The sequence below is a fragment of the Bombina bombina genome, chromosome 1 (assembly GCF_027579735.1).
Source record: "Bombina bombina isolate aBomBom1 chromosome 1, aBomBom1.pri, whole genome shotgun sequence".
Classification (NCBI taxonomy): Eukaryota; Metazoa; Chordata; class Amphibia; order Anura; family Bombinatoridae; genus Bombina; species Bombina bombina.
The window spans coordinates 1554447876-1554466172 of NC_069499.1; the positions used below are offsets into that span (position 1 = coordinate 1554447876).

General features: G+C 41.7%; 1 protein-coding gene across 2 annotated transcripts in view; it reads right to left on the reverse strand.

Moving 5' to 3' along the window:
- Positions 1-218: 218 nt before the first annotated feature.
- Positions 219-18297, reverse strand: part of GALR2 (galanin receptor 2) — a 61214-nt gene continuing 43135 nt past the window's right edge. Inside the window, exon 2 of one of the 2 annotated variants that reach the window (XM_053696722.1) lies at positions 219-1109. In XM_053696722.1, coding sequence (XP_053552697.1) covers positions 332-1109 — 778 coding nt within the window. In that variant the 3' untranslated portion in view covers positions 219-331. The remainder of the gene's footprint in view (positions 1110-18297) is intronic. The other variant, XR_008399900.1, reaches the window with a different exon arrangement.

The following is an 18297-nucleotide window of genomic DNA, read 5'->3' on the forward strand; positions in this document are numbered from 1 at the left end:
ACATGTAAAATGCTTTGTGCCTTGAGTCCAGATGATCAAAATCTCACTCCAGAACCCTGTATCGTGAGAGAAACAACAGTAAAAAAAAATATAAAATTATTTGAGGGACCTCACAATACTGATGAGACGTCTTATATAATCTCACCTCCGCGGAGAGCTTTAGATCATCATGCCTTTAGTTTTTGTATTTGTACTCTCTTAATGTCTGTGTTACAAGTTGTGTCTATTTTAATATTAGCCCAGGCTCTGTTTCACAGTATATAACGGATTATAAAACTTTAAAGCTGATATCCATAAACACTACAGATTTTAAGAAGTCTATCCTCCACTTCTAAGTGACATTGAAGGTGATAAAAGACTGGGCTCTCTTTTCCTTCACTCTCTTATTGGTTTTCCAAGGACTCCCAGGATCCTGACAACAAGCAGAGCAATTGACATGACTCTCACTCAGCTGGGTCACCTCTGTGCATGGTCCCTCCAGTGTGCTGACTCCAGCGTGAGCAGCAGGGACCACATGTACTTTATTAGCAGACCTCTGACGGAACAGCAAGCAACGGAAGATTTTGCGGAATCCTTTTCGAAAGTGTTTGGAGACCAGAGCATAAACAACTGGGTTAACACAGGAGTTGGCATAAGACACAAGGTGGGAAAGTATGCGGAGGGCGTAGGTAAAATTATTAAGTGGAAAATATCCAAACCAGACGCAGAGTATTACCAGATGATGAGGCAGCCAACAAAGACAGAACAAGACTGCCACAATAATAATCATACGGGTTACCCTCCTCTTGGCTCGCTTTGACTCAGACATGTCCTCAATGGGATCTACAGATGTCCAGAGGTAGCGAATGGTACGGGCATAAGTGAGACTAAGAATGAGTACAGGTATGATGTAGCTGAACATGAAGGTGCAGAGATCCATAGTCTTACGGTAGGAGATTTGCCAGGCTGGGTGGCACACTGTGAGGTTTGCCATCTGGAACTCCTGGTAATAGCTAAGATATGGGCCAGAAAACACCAAGGACAAGCTCCAGATGAGGGTGATAGCCATTAGTGCATTTTTCGGCGTTCGTAACTCTCGGGAGCGCAGTGGATATCGTATTGCCAGGTACCTTTCAGAGAAAAAGAAAGAAAATGGTTAATACATGCGACCTAAATTACATTCCACTTTTAAGTTTAACCCTTTCACTACCGGGACATCCAGAGCATTTTTAACATATATATTTTAAGTAGACAGCCCAAGGTATTGATCTAGGCCCATTTTGGTATATTTCATGCCACCATTTCACCGCCAAATGCGATCAAATAAAAAAATGTGGTACTTTTTTCACAAACTTTGGGTTTGATTTACATACTGCTTGTGCAATCATGGCACAAATGTTTGTAAAAGTTACTCTGGGATGCTCTCTGTTCAGAAATAGCAGACATATAAGGTTGCTAACTGCAGCTGCGCACCAAACTTAAAAGGTTAATTAGGTAGCTTAAAAGGTTAATTTTTTTTTCTGCAGTGTAGGATTGCCCTAAACCCCCCCCCCCAAAAAAAACAGCTATCTAAACCTTCCCTAACTATTGCCGCCATCTTCGGTACTGGCAGCTGCCTGCCAGTACCTAGAAAATGTTTTTATTTATATAAAAAATATTTTTTATTTTTTTCTGTAGGTAGTGTAACCCCCACCCGCAATCTTTAGTTAGGGGGCCCCCCAGATCCCCTTTTTTGTAGCGTAGCTGCCCCATCCCTCCCTGTCCCTTTATTTTAACGTTTCCGTCGCGTATGGCCCCTCCCACTTCCTGCCGCCTCCCCTGATGGTCTGTCCACCCAACTCCCGCCCACACCTCCCACCGGCTTCAGCAGAAGATCGTTACAGATGGTGACACACACAATGTCACCATCTGTAACGATCAGGCATCTGATCACGCTCCGGCTCCATATGCAGCAGATGCCTAAAGCTTCAGGAACTCCAGATGTCAGCTGTAACTGAACAGCTAAGAGTGCTGGAGCATCCTGAAGCGACAACGTATATATACGCGGTGCGGTACGTTATATATACGTCTGATTGGGTGAGGGGGTTAATAGATAATTTGTTTACAAATATGCAAGGATAGTGAAAACAAACTTTACAATGCATTTTATTTATTTTTTAACTTTTTTTGTAATTCATATCTAAAAATTATAGTGTTCTATCCCCCTCCCCTGAAACGTCTCCATTATACACAAAGTCTGGTTTTATAAGAGCTCATTTAAATGTGTCCTTAAAGGGACAGTTCATTAAAAAAAAAAAAAAAACTATAGATAACTATAGATAATCGTATTGAGCTTGCATTCTATTGGCTGTTCCAATCAGCCAATAGAATGCGAGCTCAATACGATTGGCTGATGGCCAACCTTCATTCGTCGGGAAGTCGTCGGTTGAAGAGGATGGCTCCGCGAGGCTCCTTTGAAGATGGCTCCGCTCCGGATGGATGAAGATTGAAGACGCCGCCTGGATGAAGATTTCTACCGGATGAAGGACCTCCTCTGCGCACCTTGGATGAAGAATTCGGCTTGGCTGGTTGAAGAAGACTCAAGGTAGGATGATCTTCAGAGGGTTAGCGATTTTTAAGGGGGGTTTGGGTGGGTTAGAGTAGGGGTATGTGGGTGGTGGGTTTTAATGTTGGGGGGGTATTGTATTTTTATTTTCAGGTAAAAGAGCTGATTACTTTGGGGCAATGCCCCGCAAAAAGCCCTTTTAAGGGCTGGTAAAAGAGCTGATTACTTTTGTAGTTTAGAATAGGGTAGGACATTTTTTTATTTTGAGGGGATTTTTTTATTTTATTAGGGGGCTTAGATTAGGTGTAATTAGTTTAAACTTCTTGTAATTTTTTTTATTTTTTGTAATTTAGTGGGGGGTTTTTGGTATTATAGATTAGTTTATTTAATTGTATTTTAGTTTAGCTAATTGTAGTTTATTTATTTAATTAATTTAATGATAGTGTAGTGTTAGGTGTATTTGTAACTTAGGTTAGGATTTATTTTACAGGTAATTTTGTACTTATTTTAACTAGGTAGCTATTAAATAGTTATTAACTATTTAATAGCTATTGTACCTAGTTAAAATAAATACAAAGTTGCCTGTAAAATAAATATAAATCCTAAAAGAGCTACAATGTAACTATTAGTTATATTGTAGCTATATTAGGGTTTATTTGATAGGTAAGTATTTAGTTTTAAATAGGAATAATTTATTTAATTATAGGAATATTATTTCGTTTAATTAAAATTATATTTAAGTTAGGGGGTGTTAGGGTTAGACTTAGGTTTAGGGGTTAATAATTTTATTATAGTTGCGGCGACGTTGCAGGCGGGAGATTAGGGGTTAATAATTGTAGGTAGGTGGTGGCGATGTTAGGGAGGGCAGATTAGGGGTTAATAAAATAGGGAGTGTGGCGGTTTAGGGGTTAATACATTTATTATAGTGACGGCGAGGTCCGGTCGGCAGTTTAGGGGTTAATAAGTGTAGGTAGGTAGCGGCGACGTGGGGGGGGGGCAGATTAGGGGGTAATAAATATAATATAGGTGTCAGCGATGTTAGGGGCAGCAGATTAGGGGTTAATAAGTGTAAGGTTAGGGGTGTTTAGACTCGGGGTTCATGTTAGGGTGTTAGGTGCAGACTTAGAGAGTGTTTCCCCATAGGAAACAATGGGGCTGCGCTAGGAGCTGAACGCTGCTTTTTTGAAGGTGTTAGGTTTTTTTTCCAGCCAGCTCAGCCCTATTGTTTCCTATGGGGATATCGTGCACAAGCATGTTTTTTCAGCTTACCGCTACCGTAGGCAACGCTAGTATTGAGAGTTGAAGGGAAGGTAAATTATGCTCAACGCTCCCTTTTTTTAGCCTAACACAGCCACACAGACAACTCTAAATACCAGCGTTGTCTTAAGGGTGCACTGGGAAAAAAAAGCAGTGTTAGCTACGCGGGTCTTTACCGACAAATCTTTTGCCATACAGAGATTCATTTGTATTGCATCTATAAAAAAGGGCTTAAATGCATGTTATTCTCTTGCAGCCCAGGGATTATACTTGTTTTGTGTTGATGACACACTGCACAGTTAATCACATACAACTACAGAGTGAGCAGCACTTAGAGAAAAATGATTCAGATGTTTTCCCCTGATAGTTGATTTGAGCTCTTACATGCAACTATCTCATTAAGAAATGCACAAGTTCACCTACACATTCTACTGTCTTAATCAAACATTTTTGAGTACAAAAATCCATTAAGCAAAGCAATATGTTCTATAGATTGAACTGTTGCTGATATACAGTATATATATATATATATATATATATATATATATATATACATATATATATATACAGTGGATATAAAAAGTCTACACACCCCTGTTAAAATGTCAGGTTTCTGTGATGTAAATAAATGAGACAAATATAAATCATTTCAGAACCCTTTCCACTTTTAATGTGACCTATAAACTGTGCAACTCAATTGAAAAACAAACTAATATATTTTAGGAGGAGGTAAGTAAACAGAAAAAAAACTACAATAATGTGGTTGCATAAGTGTGCACACCCTCTTATAACTGAAGATGTAACTGTGTTCAGAATTAAGCAATCACATTCAAAATCCTGTTAAATAGGAGTCAGTACACACCTGTCATCATTTAAAGTGCCTCTGAGTAACCCCAAATAAAGTTCAGCTGTTCTAGTAGGTCTTTCCTGACATTTTCTTAGTCGCATCCTACAGCAAAAGCCATGGTCCGCAGAGATCCCCCAAAGTTTCAGAGGAATATCATTGTTAAAAGGTACCAGTCAGGAGAAGGGTACAAAAGAATTTCCAAGGCATTAGATATACCATGGAACACAGTGAAGACAGTCATCAAGTGGAGAACATATGGTGCAACAGTGACTTTACCAAGAACTGGATGTCCCTCCAAAATTGATGAGAAGGAAACTGGTCTGGGAGGCTGCTAAGAGGTCTACAGCAATATTAAAGGAGCTGTAGGAATATCTGGCAAGTACTGGCTGTGTGGCACATGTGACAAAAATCTCCTGTATTCTTCATATGTCTGGGCTATGGGGTAGAGTGGCAAGACGGAAGCCTTTTCTTACCAAGAAAAACATCCAAGCCTGGCTAAATTCTGCAAAAACACATCTGAAGTCTCCCAAAAGCATGTGGGAAAAGGTTGAACTTTTTGGCCATATTTCCAAAAGATATGTTTGGCGCAAAAACAGAATTTATGTTTACCTGATAAATTGCTTTCTCCAACGGTGTGTCCGGTCCACGGCGTCATCCTTACTTGTGGGATATTCTCTTCCCCAACAGGAAATGGCAAAGAGCCCAGCAAAGCTGGTCACATGATCCCTCCTAGGCTCCGCCTACCCCAGTCATTCGACCGACGTTAAGGAGGAATATTTGCATAGGAGAAACCATATGGTACCGTGGTGACTGTAGTTAAAGAAAATAAAATATCAGACCTGATTAAAAAAACCAGGGCGGGCCGTGGACCGGACACACCGTTGGAGAAAGCAATTTATCAGGTAAACATAAATTCTGTTTTCTCCAACATAGGTGTGTCCGGTCCACGGCGTCATCCTTACTTGTGGGAACCAATACCAAAGCTTTAGGACACGGATGAAGGGAGGGAGCAAATCAGGTCACCTAAATGGAAGGCACCACGGCTTGCAAAACCTTTCTCCCAAAAATAGCCTCAGAAGAAGCAAAAGTATCAAACTTGTAAAATTTGGTAAAAGTGTGCAGTGAAGACCAAGTCGCTGCCCTACATATCTGATCAACAGAAGCCTCGTTCTTGAAGGCCCATGTGGAAGCCACAGCCCTAGTGGAATGAGCTGTGATTCTTTCGGGAGGCTGCCGTCCGGCAGTCTCGTAAGCCAATCTGATGATGCTTTTAATCCAAAAAGAGAGAGAGGTAGAAGTTGCTTTTTGACCTCTCCTTTTACCGGAATAAACAACAAACAAGGAAGATGTTTGTCTAAAATCCTTTGTAGCATCTAAATAGAATTTTAGAGCGCGAACAACATCCAAATTGTGCAACAAACGTTCCTTCTTTGAAACTGGTTTCGGACACAGAGAAGGTACGATAATCTCCTGGTTAATGTTTTTGTTAGAAACAACTTTCGGAAGAAAACCAGGTTTAGTACGCAAAACCACCTTATCTGCATGGAACACCAGATAAGGAGGAGAACACTGCAGAGCAGATAATTCTGAAACTCTTCTAGCAGAAGAAATTGCAACCAAAAACAAAACTTTCCAAGATAATAATTTAATATCAACGGAATGCAAGGGTTCAAACGGAACCCCCTGAAGAACTGAAAGAACTAAATTGAGACTCCAAGGAGGAGTCAAAGGTTTGTAAACAGGCTTGATTCTAACCAGAGCCTGAACAAAGGCTTGAACATCTGGCACAGCTGCCAGCTTTTTGTGAAGTAACACCGACAAGGCGGAAATCTGTCCCTTCAGGGAACTTGCAGATAATCCTTTTTCCAATCCTTCTTGAAGGAAGGATAGAATCCTAGGAATCTTAACCTTGTCCCAAGGGAATCCTTTAGATTCACACCAACAGATATATTTTTTCCAAATCTTGTGGTAAATCTTTCGAGTTACAGGCTTTCTGGCCTGAACAAGAGTATCGATAACAGAATCTGAGAATCCTCGCTTCGATAAAATCAAGCGTTCAATCTCCAAGCAGTCAGCTGGAGTGAAACCAGATTCGGATGTTCGAACGGACCCTGAACAAGAAGGTCTCGTCTCAAAGGTAGCTTCCAAGGTGGAGCCGATGACATATTCACCAGATCTGCATACCAAGTCCTGCGTGGCCACGCAGGAGCTATCAAGATCACCGACGCCCTCTCCTGATTGATCCTGGCTACCAGCCTGGGGATGAGAGGAAACGGCGGGAACACATAAGCTAGTTTGAAGGTCCAAGGTGCTACTAGTGCATCCACTAGAGCCGCCTTGGGATCCCTGGATCTGGACCCGTAGCAGGGAACTTTGAAGTTCTGACGAGAGGCCATTAGATCCATGTCTGGAATGCCCCACAGCTGAGTGACTTGGGCAAAGATTTCCGGATGGAGTTCCCACTCCCCCGGATGCAATGTCTGACGACTCAGAAAATCCGCTTCCCAATTTTCCACTCCTGGGATGTGGATAGCAGACAGGTGGCAGGAGTGAGACTCCGCCCATAGAATGATTTTGGTCACTTCTTCCATCGCTAGGGAACTCCTTGTTCCCCCCTGATGGTTGATGTACGCAACAGTCGTCATGTTGTCTGATTGAAACCGTATGAACTTGGTCCTCGCTAGCTGAGGCCAAGCCTTGAGAGCATTGAATATCGCTCTCAGTTCCAGAATATTTATCGGTAGAAGAGATTCTTCCCGAGACCAAAGACCCTGAGCTTTCAGGGATCCCCAGACCGCGCCCCAGCCCATCAGACTGGCGTCGGTCGTGACAATGACCCACTCTGGTCTGCGGAATGTCATCCCTTGTGACAGGTTGTCCAGGGACAGCCACCAACGGAGTGAGTCTCTGGTCCTCTGATTTACTTGTATCTTTGGAGACAAGTCTGTATAGTCCCCATTCCACTGACTGAGCATGCACAGTTGTAATGGTCTTAGATGAATGCGCGCAAAAGGAACTATGTCCATTGCCGCTACCATCAACCCGATCACTTCCATGCACTGAGCTATGGAAGGAAGAGGAACGGAATGAAGTATCCGACAAGAGTCTAGAAGTTTTGTTTTTCTGGCCTCTGTTAGAAAAATCCTCATTTCTAAGGAGTCTATAATTGTTCCCAAGAAGGGAACCCTTGTTGACGGGGATAGAGAACTCTTTTCCACGTTCACTTTCCAGCCGTGAGATCTGAGAAAGGCCAGGACGATGTCCGTGTGAGCCTTTGCTTGAGGAAGGGACGACGCTTGAATCAGAATGTCGTCCAGGTAAGGTACTACTGCAATGCCCCTTGGTCTTAGCACCGCTAGAAGGGACCCTAGTACCTTTGTGAAAATCCTTGGAGCAGTGGCTAATCCGAAAGGAAGCGCCACGAACTGGTAATGTTTGTCCAGGAATGCAAACCTTAGGAACCGATGATGTTCCTTGTGGATAGGAATATGTAGATACGCATCCTTTAAATCCACCGTGGTCATGAATTGACCTTCCTGGATGGAAGGAAGAATAGTTCGAATGGTTTCCATCTTGAACGATGGAACCTTGAGAAATTTGTTTAAGATCTTGAGATCTAAGATTGGTCTGAACGTTCCCTCTTTTTTGGGAACTATGAACAGATTGGAGTAGAACCCCATCCCTTGTTCTCTTAATGGAACAGGATGAATCACTCCCATTTTTAACAGGTCTTCTACACAATGTAAGAACGCCTGTCTTTTTATGTGGTCTGAAGACAACTGAGACCTGTGGAACCTCCCCCTTGGGGGAAGTCCCTTGAATTCCAGAAGATAACCCTGGGAGACTATTTCTAGCGCCCAAGGATCCAGAACATCTCTTGCCCAAGCCTGAGCGAAGAGAGAGAGTCTGCCCCCCACCAGATCCGGTCCCGGATCGGGGGCCAATATTTCATGCTGTCTTGGTAGCAGTGGCAGGTTTCTTGGCCTGCTTTCCCTTGTTCCAGCCTTGCATTGGTCTCCAAGCTGGCTTGGCTTGAGAAGTATTACCCTCTTGCTTAGAGGACGTAGCATTTTGGGCTGGTCCGTTTTTACGAAAGGGACGAAAATTAGGTCTATTTTTTGCCTTGAAAGGCCGATCCTGAGGAAGGGCGTGGCCCTTACCCCCAGTGATATCAGAGATAATCTCTTTCAAGTCAGGGCCAAACAGCGTTTTCCCCTTGAAAGGAATGTTTAGTAGCTTGTTCTTGGAAGACGCATCAGCCGACCAAGATTTCAACCAAAGCGCTCTGCGCGCCACAATAGCAAACCCAGAATTCTTAGCCGCTAACCTAGCCAATTGCAAAGTGGCGTCTAGGGTGAAAGAATTAGCCAATTTGAGAGCATTGATTCTGTCCATAATCTCCTCATAAGGAGGAGAATCACTATCGAGCGCCTTTATCAGTTCATCAAACCAGAAACATGCGGCTGTAGTGACAGGGACAATGCATGAAATTGGTTGTAGAAGGTAACCCTGCTGAACAAACATCTTTTTAAGCAAACCTTCTAATTTTTTATCCATAGGATCTTTGAAAGCACAACTATCCTCTATGGGTATAGTGGTGCGTTTGTTTAAAGTAGAAACCGCTCCCTCGACCTTGGGGACTGTCTGCCATAAGTCCTTTCTGGGGTCGACCATAGGAAACAATTTTTTAAATATGGGGGGAGGGACGAAAGGAATACCGGGCCTTTCCCATTCTTTATTAACAATGTCCGCCACCCGCTTGGGTATAGGAAAAGCTTCTGGGAGCCCCGGCACCTCTAGGAACTTGTCCATTTTACATAGTTTCTCTGGGATGACCAACTTTTCACAATCATCCAGAGTGGATAATACCTCCTTAAGCAAAATGCGGAGATGTTCCAACTTAAATTTAAATGCAATCACATCAGGTTCAGCCTGTTGAGAAATGTTCCCTGAATCAGTAATTTCTCCCTCAGACAAAACCTCCCTGGCTCCCTCAGATTGGGTTAGGGGCCCTTCAGAGATATTAATATCAGCGTCGTCATGCTCTTCAGTAACTAAAACAGAGCAGCCACGCTTACGCTGACAAGGGTTCATTTTGGCTAAAATGTTTTTGACAGAATTATCCATTACAGCCGTTAATTGTTGCATAGTAAGGAGTATTGGCGCGCTAGATGTACTAGGGGCCTCCTGAGTGGGCAAGACTCGTGTAGACGAAGGAGGGAATGATGCAGTACCATGCTTACTCCCCTCACTTGAGGAATCATCTTGGGCATCATTGTCATTATCACATAAATCACATTTATTTAAATGAATAGGAATTCTGGCTTCCCCACATTCAGAACACAGTCTATCTGGTAGTTCAGACATGTTAAACAGGCATAAACTTGATAAGAAAGTACAAAAAACGTTTTAAAATAAAACCGTTACTGTCACTTTAAATTTTAAACTGAACACGCTTTATTACTGCAATTGCGAAAAAACATGAAGGAATTGTTCAAAATTCACCAAATTTTCACCACAGTGTCTTAAAGCCTTAAAAGTATTGCACACCAAATTTGGAAGCTTTAACCCTTAAAATAACGGAACCGGAGCCGTTTTAAAACTTTAACCCCTTTACAGTCCCTGGTATCTGCTTTGCTGAGACCCAACCAAACCCAAAGGGGAATACGATACCAAATGACGCCTTCAGAAAGTCTTTTCTAAGTATCAGAGCTCCTCTCACATGCGACTGCATGCCATGCCTCTCAAAAACAAGTGCGCCACACCGGCGCGAAAATGAGGCTCTGCTTATGCTTTGGGAAAGCCCCTAAGAAATAAGGTGTCTAATACAGTGCCTGCCGATATTATTATATCAAAATACCCAGATAAAATGATTCCTCAAGGCTAAATATGTGTTAATAATGAATCGATTTAGCCCAGAAAAGTCTACAGTCTTAATAAGCCCTTGTGAAGCCCTTATTTACGATCGTAATAAACATGGCTTACCGGATCCCATAGGGAAAATGACAGCTTCCAGCATTACATCGTCTTGTTAGAATGTGTCATACCTCAAGCAGCAAGAGACTGCACACTGTTCCCCCAACTGAAGTTAATTGCTCTCAACAGTCCTGTGTGGAACAGCCATGGATTTTAGTTACGGTTGCTAAAATCATTTTCCTCATACAAACAGAAATCTTCATCTCTTTTCTGTTTCTGAGTAAATAGTACATACCAGCACTATTTCAAAATAACAAACTCTTGATTGAATAATAAAAAACTACAGTTAAACACTAAAAAACTCTAAGCCATCTCCGTGGAGATGTTGCCTGTACAACGGCAAAGAGAATGACTGGGGTAGGCGGAGCCTAGGAGGGATCATGTGACCAGCTTTGCTGGGCTCTTTGCCATTTCCTGTTGGGGAAGAGAATATCCCACAAGTAAGGATGACGCCGTGGACCGGACACACCTATGTTGGAGAAAACAACACTGCACATCACCAAAAGAACACCATACCCACAGTGAAGCATGGTGGTGGCAGCATCATGCTTTGGGGCTGTTTTTCGTCAGCTGGAACTGGGGCCTTTCGTCAAGGTAGAGGGAATTATGAACAGTTCCAAATACCAGACAATATTGGCACAAAACTTCAGGCTTCTGCTAGAAAGCTGAACATGAGGAGGAACTTTATCTTTCATTATGACAATGACCCAAAGCACACATCCAAATCAACAAAGGAATGGCTTCACCAGAAGAAAATTAAAGTTTTGGAATGGCCCAGCCAGAGCCCAGACTTGAATCTGATCAAAAATCTGTGGGTTGATCTGAAGAGGGCTGTGCACAGAAGATACCCTCGCAATCTGACATATTTGGAGTGTTTTTGCAAAGAAGAGTGGTCAAATCTTGCTAAGTCAAGACGTGCCATGCTGATAGACTCATACCCAAAAAGACTGAGTGCGGTAATAAAAGCGCACACTTATGCAACCATATTATTTAATTTTTTTATTTTTACTTCCCTCCACCTAAACTATTTCAGTTTGTTTTTCAATTGAGTTGTACAGTTTATAGGTCACATCAAAGGTGGAAAAAGTTCTGAAATTATTTATCTTTGTCTCATTTTTTTACATCAAAGAAACCTGATATTTTAACAGGGTTGTGTAGACTTTTTATATCCACTGTATATATATATATATATATATATATATATATATATATATATATATATATATATATATATACAGGGAGTGCAGAATTATTAGGCAAGTTGTATTTTTGAGGATTCATTTTATTATTGAACAACAACCATGTTCTCAATGAACCCAAAAAACTCATTAATATCAAAGCTGAATAGTTTTGGAAGTAGTTTTTAGTTTGTTTTTAGTTATAGCTATTTTAGGGGGATATCTGTGTGTACAGGTGACTATTACTGTGCATAATTATTAGGCAACTTAACAAAAAACAAATATATACCCATTTCAATTATTTATTTTTACCAGTGAAACCAATATAACATCTCAACATTCACAAATATACATTTCTGACATTCAAAAACAAAACAAAAACAAATCAGTGACCAATATAGCCACCTTTCTTTGCAAGGACACTCAAAGGCCTGCCATCCATGGATTCTGTCAGTGTTTTGATCTGTTCACCATCAACATTGCGTGCAGCAGCAACCACAGCCTCCCAGACACTGTTCAGAGAGGTGTACTGTTTTCCCTCCTTGTAAATCTCACATTTGATGATGGACCACAGGTTCTCAATGGGGTTCAGATCAGGTGAACACGGAGGCCATGTCATTAGATTTTCTTCTTTTATACCCTTTCTTGCCAGCCACGCTGTGGAGTACTTGGACGCGTGTGATGGAGCATTGTCCTGCATGAAAATCATGTTTTTCTTGAAGGATGCAGACTTCTTCCTGTACCACTGCTTGAAGAAGGTGTCTTCCAGAAACTGGCAGTAGGACTGGGAGTTGAGCTTGACTCCATCCTCAACCCGAAAAGGCCCCACAAGCTCATCTTTGATGATACCAGCCCAAACCAGTACTCCACCTCCACCTTGCTGGCGTCTGAGTCGGACTGGAGCTCTCTGCCCTTTACCAATCCAGCCACGGGCCCATCCATCTGGCCCATCAAGACTCACTCTCATTTCATCAGTCCATAAAACCTTAGAAAAATCAGTCTTGAGATATTTCTTGGCCCAGTCTTGACGTTTCAGCTTGTGTGTCTTGTTCAGTGGTGGTCGTCTTTCAGCCTTTCTTACCTTGGCCATGTCTCTGAGTATTGCACACCTTGTGCTTTTGGGCACTCCAGTGATGTTGCAGCTCTGAAATATGGCCAAACTGGTGGCAAGTGGCATCTTGGCAGCTGCACGCTTGACTTTTCTCAGTTCATGGGCAGTTATTTTGCGCCTTGGTTTTTCCACACGCTTCTTGCGACCCTGTTGACTATTTTGAATGAAACGCTTGATTGTTCGATGATCACGCTTCAGAAGCTTTTCAATTTTAAGAGTGCTGCATCCCTCTGCAAGATATCTCACTATTTTTGACTTTTCTGAGCCTGTCAAGTCCTTCTTTTGACCCATTTTGCCAAAGGAAAGGAAGTTGCCTAATAATTATGCACACCTGATATAGGGTGTTGATGTCATTAGACCACACCCCTTCTCATTACAGAGATGCACATCACCTAATATGCTTAATTGGTAGTAGGCTTTTGAGCCTATACAGCTTGGAGTAAGACAACATGCATAAAGAGGATGATGTGGTCAAAATACTCATTTGCCTAATAATTCTGCACTCCCTGTATATATATATATATATATATATATATATATATATATATATATATATATATATACTTATTTAGTAATTAGCTATTTATATATACATACATATATATATATATATACATACATACATAATTACTAAACAAAATAACCCTCAGGGCTGTGGGAAATAACAAAGGGCCTTTGTCACCCTTGTTTGTACCTCAGTGTGTTGGGTTGAAGGCATGCATTGTGTGGCTGTAGGTTAAAGGGACAGTCAACTTCAAAAAATGTATTGTTTAAAAAGATAGATAATCCATTGCCCATTCCCCAGTTTTATACAACCAACACAGTTATATTAATATACTTTTAACCTCTGTAATTAACTTGTATCTAAGCCTCTTTTGACAGCTCCCTGATCATGTGACTTTTTATCTATTGACTTGCATTTTAGCTGTTTTGTGCACAACCCACGGACCCACATAAACTAGCAGTCTCCCGTAAATAAAAAAGCATGTGATAAGAGGCTGTCTGTAGTGACTTAGAAACAGGCAGAAATTTAGAGGTTTAGATGTTAAAAAGTATATTAATAAAACAATGTTGGTTGTGGAAAGCTGGGGGATGGGTAGTTAAGGCGTCAGTAGTCGACTGGACTACTGCAATGCACTCTACGCCGGGTCCACCATCAAGCTCCAGAAACAACTCCAATGCATCCAGAACACCTCGGCCAGACTCATCCTCGACATCCCTCGCCAAAACCACATCACCGAACACCTAAGGAACCTACACTGGCTCCCCGTCAACAAGAGAATCACCTTCAAGCTCCTAACTCATGCATTCAAGGCCCTCCACAACATTGGTCCTGAATACATCAACCACCGTGTCAATTTCTACACCCCCTCCAGACAACTCCGCTCTGCCGACCAAGCACTCGCAGTCATCCCCCGCATCAAGAAAAAAACAGCTGAAGGAAAATCCTTCTATATTTCAGCAAGGTCATGGAACTCCCTCCCGCTGCACCTCAGACAATCCACCTCCCTTACAAACTTCAGGAAGGACCTCAAGACCTGGCTCTTCGACTGAATTGTCTTCCCTTAGCCCCCCTCTCCCCCCCCCCCCGCCCACAGCGCCTTGAGACTCTCACGGGTGATTAGTTTGCGCTTTACAAGTACCCAATAGATGGATATCTAACTTTTTAAACAATAACAATTTTAGTGTTGACTGACCCTTTAAGGACTTAGGGAGGAAAAGACTTTGAAGTGGTCCTGGGCCTATCACCACTTGGCCAAATTATGTAACTAACTCTTCCATTTTGCTTTTAATCTAGCTGTGTTATGATAATAATTTTCTCTATGTGCTTTGCACCCAGGCTTGGCTGGGATTAACTGGCTGAGTTCCTAAGAGCTTTGCAGCTGTCTGTGAGTGCTGGTGATGTATACCCAGTCTGTTTTGAGAATGCAATCCATTTCCATGTTTTGTATATATATATATATATATATATATATATAGATATATATTAGGGGTGCTGAAAATAATTGCCTTCTTCTACATGAGTGGCTACACATCTGACACACCCTAAGAGGCGAAACTTTGATGCCTTGACCGGGCAAAACAAAATAACATAATAATTCTGTACCAGTATCATAGTTCGTTATCTATATCTTGTCTTGTGAGTTGGCTTTTTTATTTAAATAATGTGTTTGATTTAAATTGTTTATTACCTCATAAATAGCTGCAGACCATTTATATTCCTGGTATAACACCCTCACTGTTTATTAGAGCTGCAATAACTAATCAGCATAATCGATTATGAAAATAGTTGTCAACGAATCTCATAATCGATTAGTTGGTTTTCAATTAGTTAGTCTGTGCACAGCACCAGCTGTTTTACTCCAATGAGCTCCTGCACATGGTATTGTTTTTTATGGTTATGCCCTTAGCCTCTACAGACATTTTACTTTTCACTTTTTTAGGACACTATAAGTTTCTTTTTAAGTTTACTACTACTCCTGTCTTATGTGCAACCCAGAAATAAAATAGGAGTCATAAGTTGTATTGTTTATATTAAATCAGGTGATTTGGGACTGTGCTTTAAGTAAATATCTGTTATTTTGGGAGGGATATTTATCAAGCCGCCAACCGCAAATACGCTGGAATTCTGCAGCGTAATTGTGGCGAGTTTGATTCGACCCATTTATCAAAGCCTACAGATCGGCAAAAGTTGAAATTTGTGACGTAACATACGACACAGATCGATGCTTACGTCATTACAGATGTTCCGAATACAAATTCGGCACTATCTGACAACTTTTGCCATTTATCAAACTTCTAACAGGTACGCTCGCGGCTATTCCGGCCTAGCGTACCTGGTTTTCAATCCGCCACCCTGGAGGCTGCGGATGCGAAAGCTTATGTTCGATGCTGCCAGATATCCCATTGATTTCTATGGTAGAAAACAAATTACGTTTACACCTAACATACCCCTAATCTGCCCCCCCGACATCGCCGCAACCTACATAATGTTATTAACCCCTATCCCGCCGCTCCCGGACCCCGCCGCAACTGTAATAAAAGTATTAACCCCTATCCCACCGCTCCGGAAAAACGCTGCAACCTAAATAAATGTATTAAACCCTATTTTAATCTAGTAACACAAATCCAATGAAACCACACTAATGAGTGTCCATTTATGTCAATACACCATGACTATTATTAAAAAATCTTTAGCTTAACACAGAAAGATTTTTTCCAAGACAGGAATTTATTTATATAGATAGTCACAGGGTTTATAGGGTAAGCTTACTAAATATAAATATGAGTGTTTTTGTGTTCTGATCATGGTAATAGATCCACATTTAATTTCTATTGTTTGTTAACATATAACATAAATAGTTAATGTGCACTGAATGAGTTAAATAGTGCAATTTATTTTTGTCCAATGAGAGTCATGTGTTGTGTTTTTAAAGGTGGGAAGATTCCCTCAAAGGTTAGCAGCTTTGAGAACAGCATCCAGCCGAAACATGTCAGCTGTGTGAGCTGACTCTTTTGGGGACAATATATCCTGTTATCCTTTTAATCCTTTTTGTTTTAAGGATTATCAAATAAAGATTGACTTTTCAACTACCGGTGCTCCATCCAATTCTTTTCTCTCCTTAACCCCTATTCTGCCACTCCCGGAGCCCACTGCAACTAAATAAATATATTAACCCCTATCCTGCCGCACTTAAATAAATGTATTAACCCCTATCCCGCAGCAACTGTAATAAAATTATTAACCCCTAAACCGCCAGCCCCCACATCGCCATAAACTAAATTAAGCTATTAACCCCTAAACCTAACAAGCTAACTTTACATTATAATTAACTCATCCCTATTTTATAATAAATTTAAACTTACCTTTAGAATTAAAATAAACTATATTAAACTATTAATTAACCTACCCAAACTATTATCCTACAATTACATTAAACTATATTAAGCTATTAATTTACCTACCCTATTATACTAAAATTACATTAAACTACATTAAACTATTCATTAACCTATCCTAACTATTATACTAAAATTACATTAAACTAAAAATTAAATTTACTATATTACATATTTAAAAACCTAACCCTGCTCAAGTTATTTAAATCTACTATTAAAAGGGAGGAGCTAAGCATGTGCTGCTAAGCCCGCAGCTCCAGTCTCACAGACACTGGCGGTGAAATCCTTCGCGCCCTGCCCCAAGCCTGGGGCTGTTCTTCTGGATAGCTAAGGAAAACTTGCTCTGGAACCCAGCACCAGTGAACCCCCATCTCACTGGTCTATGCTAACTAGCTACCTGGCCTGTCTTGCCCGTATCAACTAACACACCTGGTTGGAATAGGTGTTCTTTACAGCACCTGTATTTCAGCCCCAAGATACTGCACTTATCCTCCCCTTGATAACTTTGTTCAAAGCTGCTTGTAACTTTATCTTTTCTTACTCCCCTTACTACGCCTGCCGCCCCGCCAGGCTAAACAACAAAGCACAGGTCCGGACTGTAACATCTTAACCCTACCTGTTGTCTCGCTGCGGACCTTCCCCCCGCTCTCTCCTTGCTCGGCGTCCGCCCCCCCTCCCCCACCGGTGCTGCGTGGGAGGGTGTCGGGTTGGTGCTGGAGCGGTGACCCGGAGTTGAGGCTGCTTCTTTGGTCTCTTCCTGCGCTGGCTGCAGTGCGTCTCTCTCCCCTCCCACCGGTGCTGCGCGAGGGGAGCTGAAATTGACCTGCCAGTGAGGCAGCGGAGCAGGTGGGGTCTCTCATCGGATAGAGCCTTGCGGATCGTAGACCTGACTCTGTGCTGGAATTCAGAACGCCGCGGATGGACACGGCGGGCGGCTAGGCTGCAGGAGTAAGGGTGAGTCATCTTTCTTTTTACCTATATGGAGCCCCCCACATACTTATTGGCAATACTTGCTTAAATAAGGGAAAAGCCCTGAAGAGGATCCTAAGCAAAGACTTTGGAAAGGGAGGATAAGAGAATAGTCAGCAAGGAGAAATAAATTCTGGACATAAAGAGCGGTAAAGTGTCCGGCTCAAAAGGTTACTGAGGGGTTCTCCCTCTTACTATGGAAGATTGTTATAATTGACTGTTACTTGTCTAGGACATTAAAGAAAGGTTCCTAACTTTTACTCTTTGCAGCACATGGTAAACGCAAGTGCACCTCAAGGGTTAATACGATTTGAAGAGGAAAAGAGAACAACAGGACTTTCTGCTACTATAATTTTTAATTTTCTTTTTCCCCCGAATCTTGTACCTTATGTATTTTACTGATATAGAAGCTATATAGAAACTCAGTATTAGGTGGTTACACTGTATCATGCAAGTTATACTGGTGTTTTTCCCTAGTGAGTCTGAATTTATAATTATGTTGAATAGGCAAAACAGAGCTCTTTGTCCCTGAGCT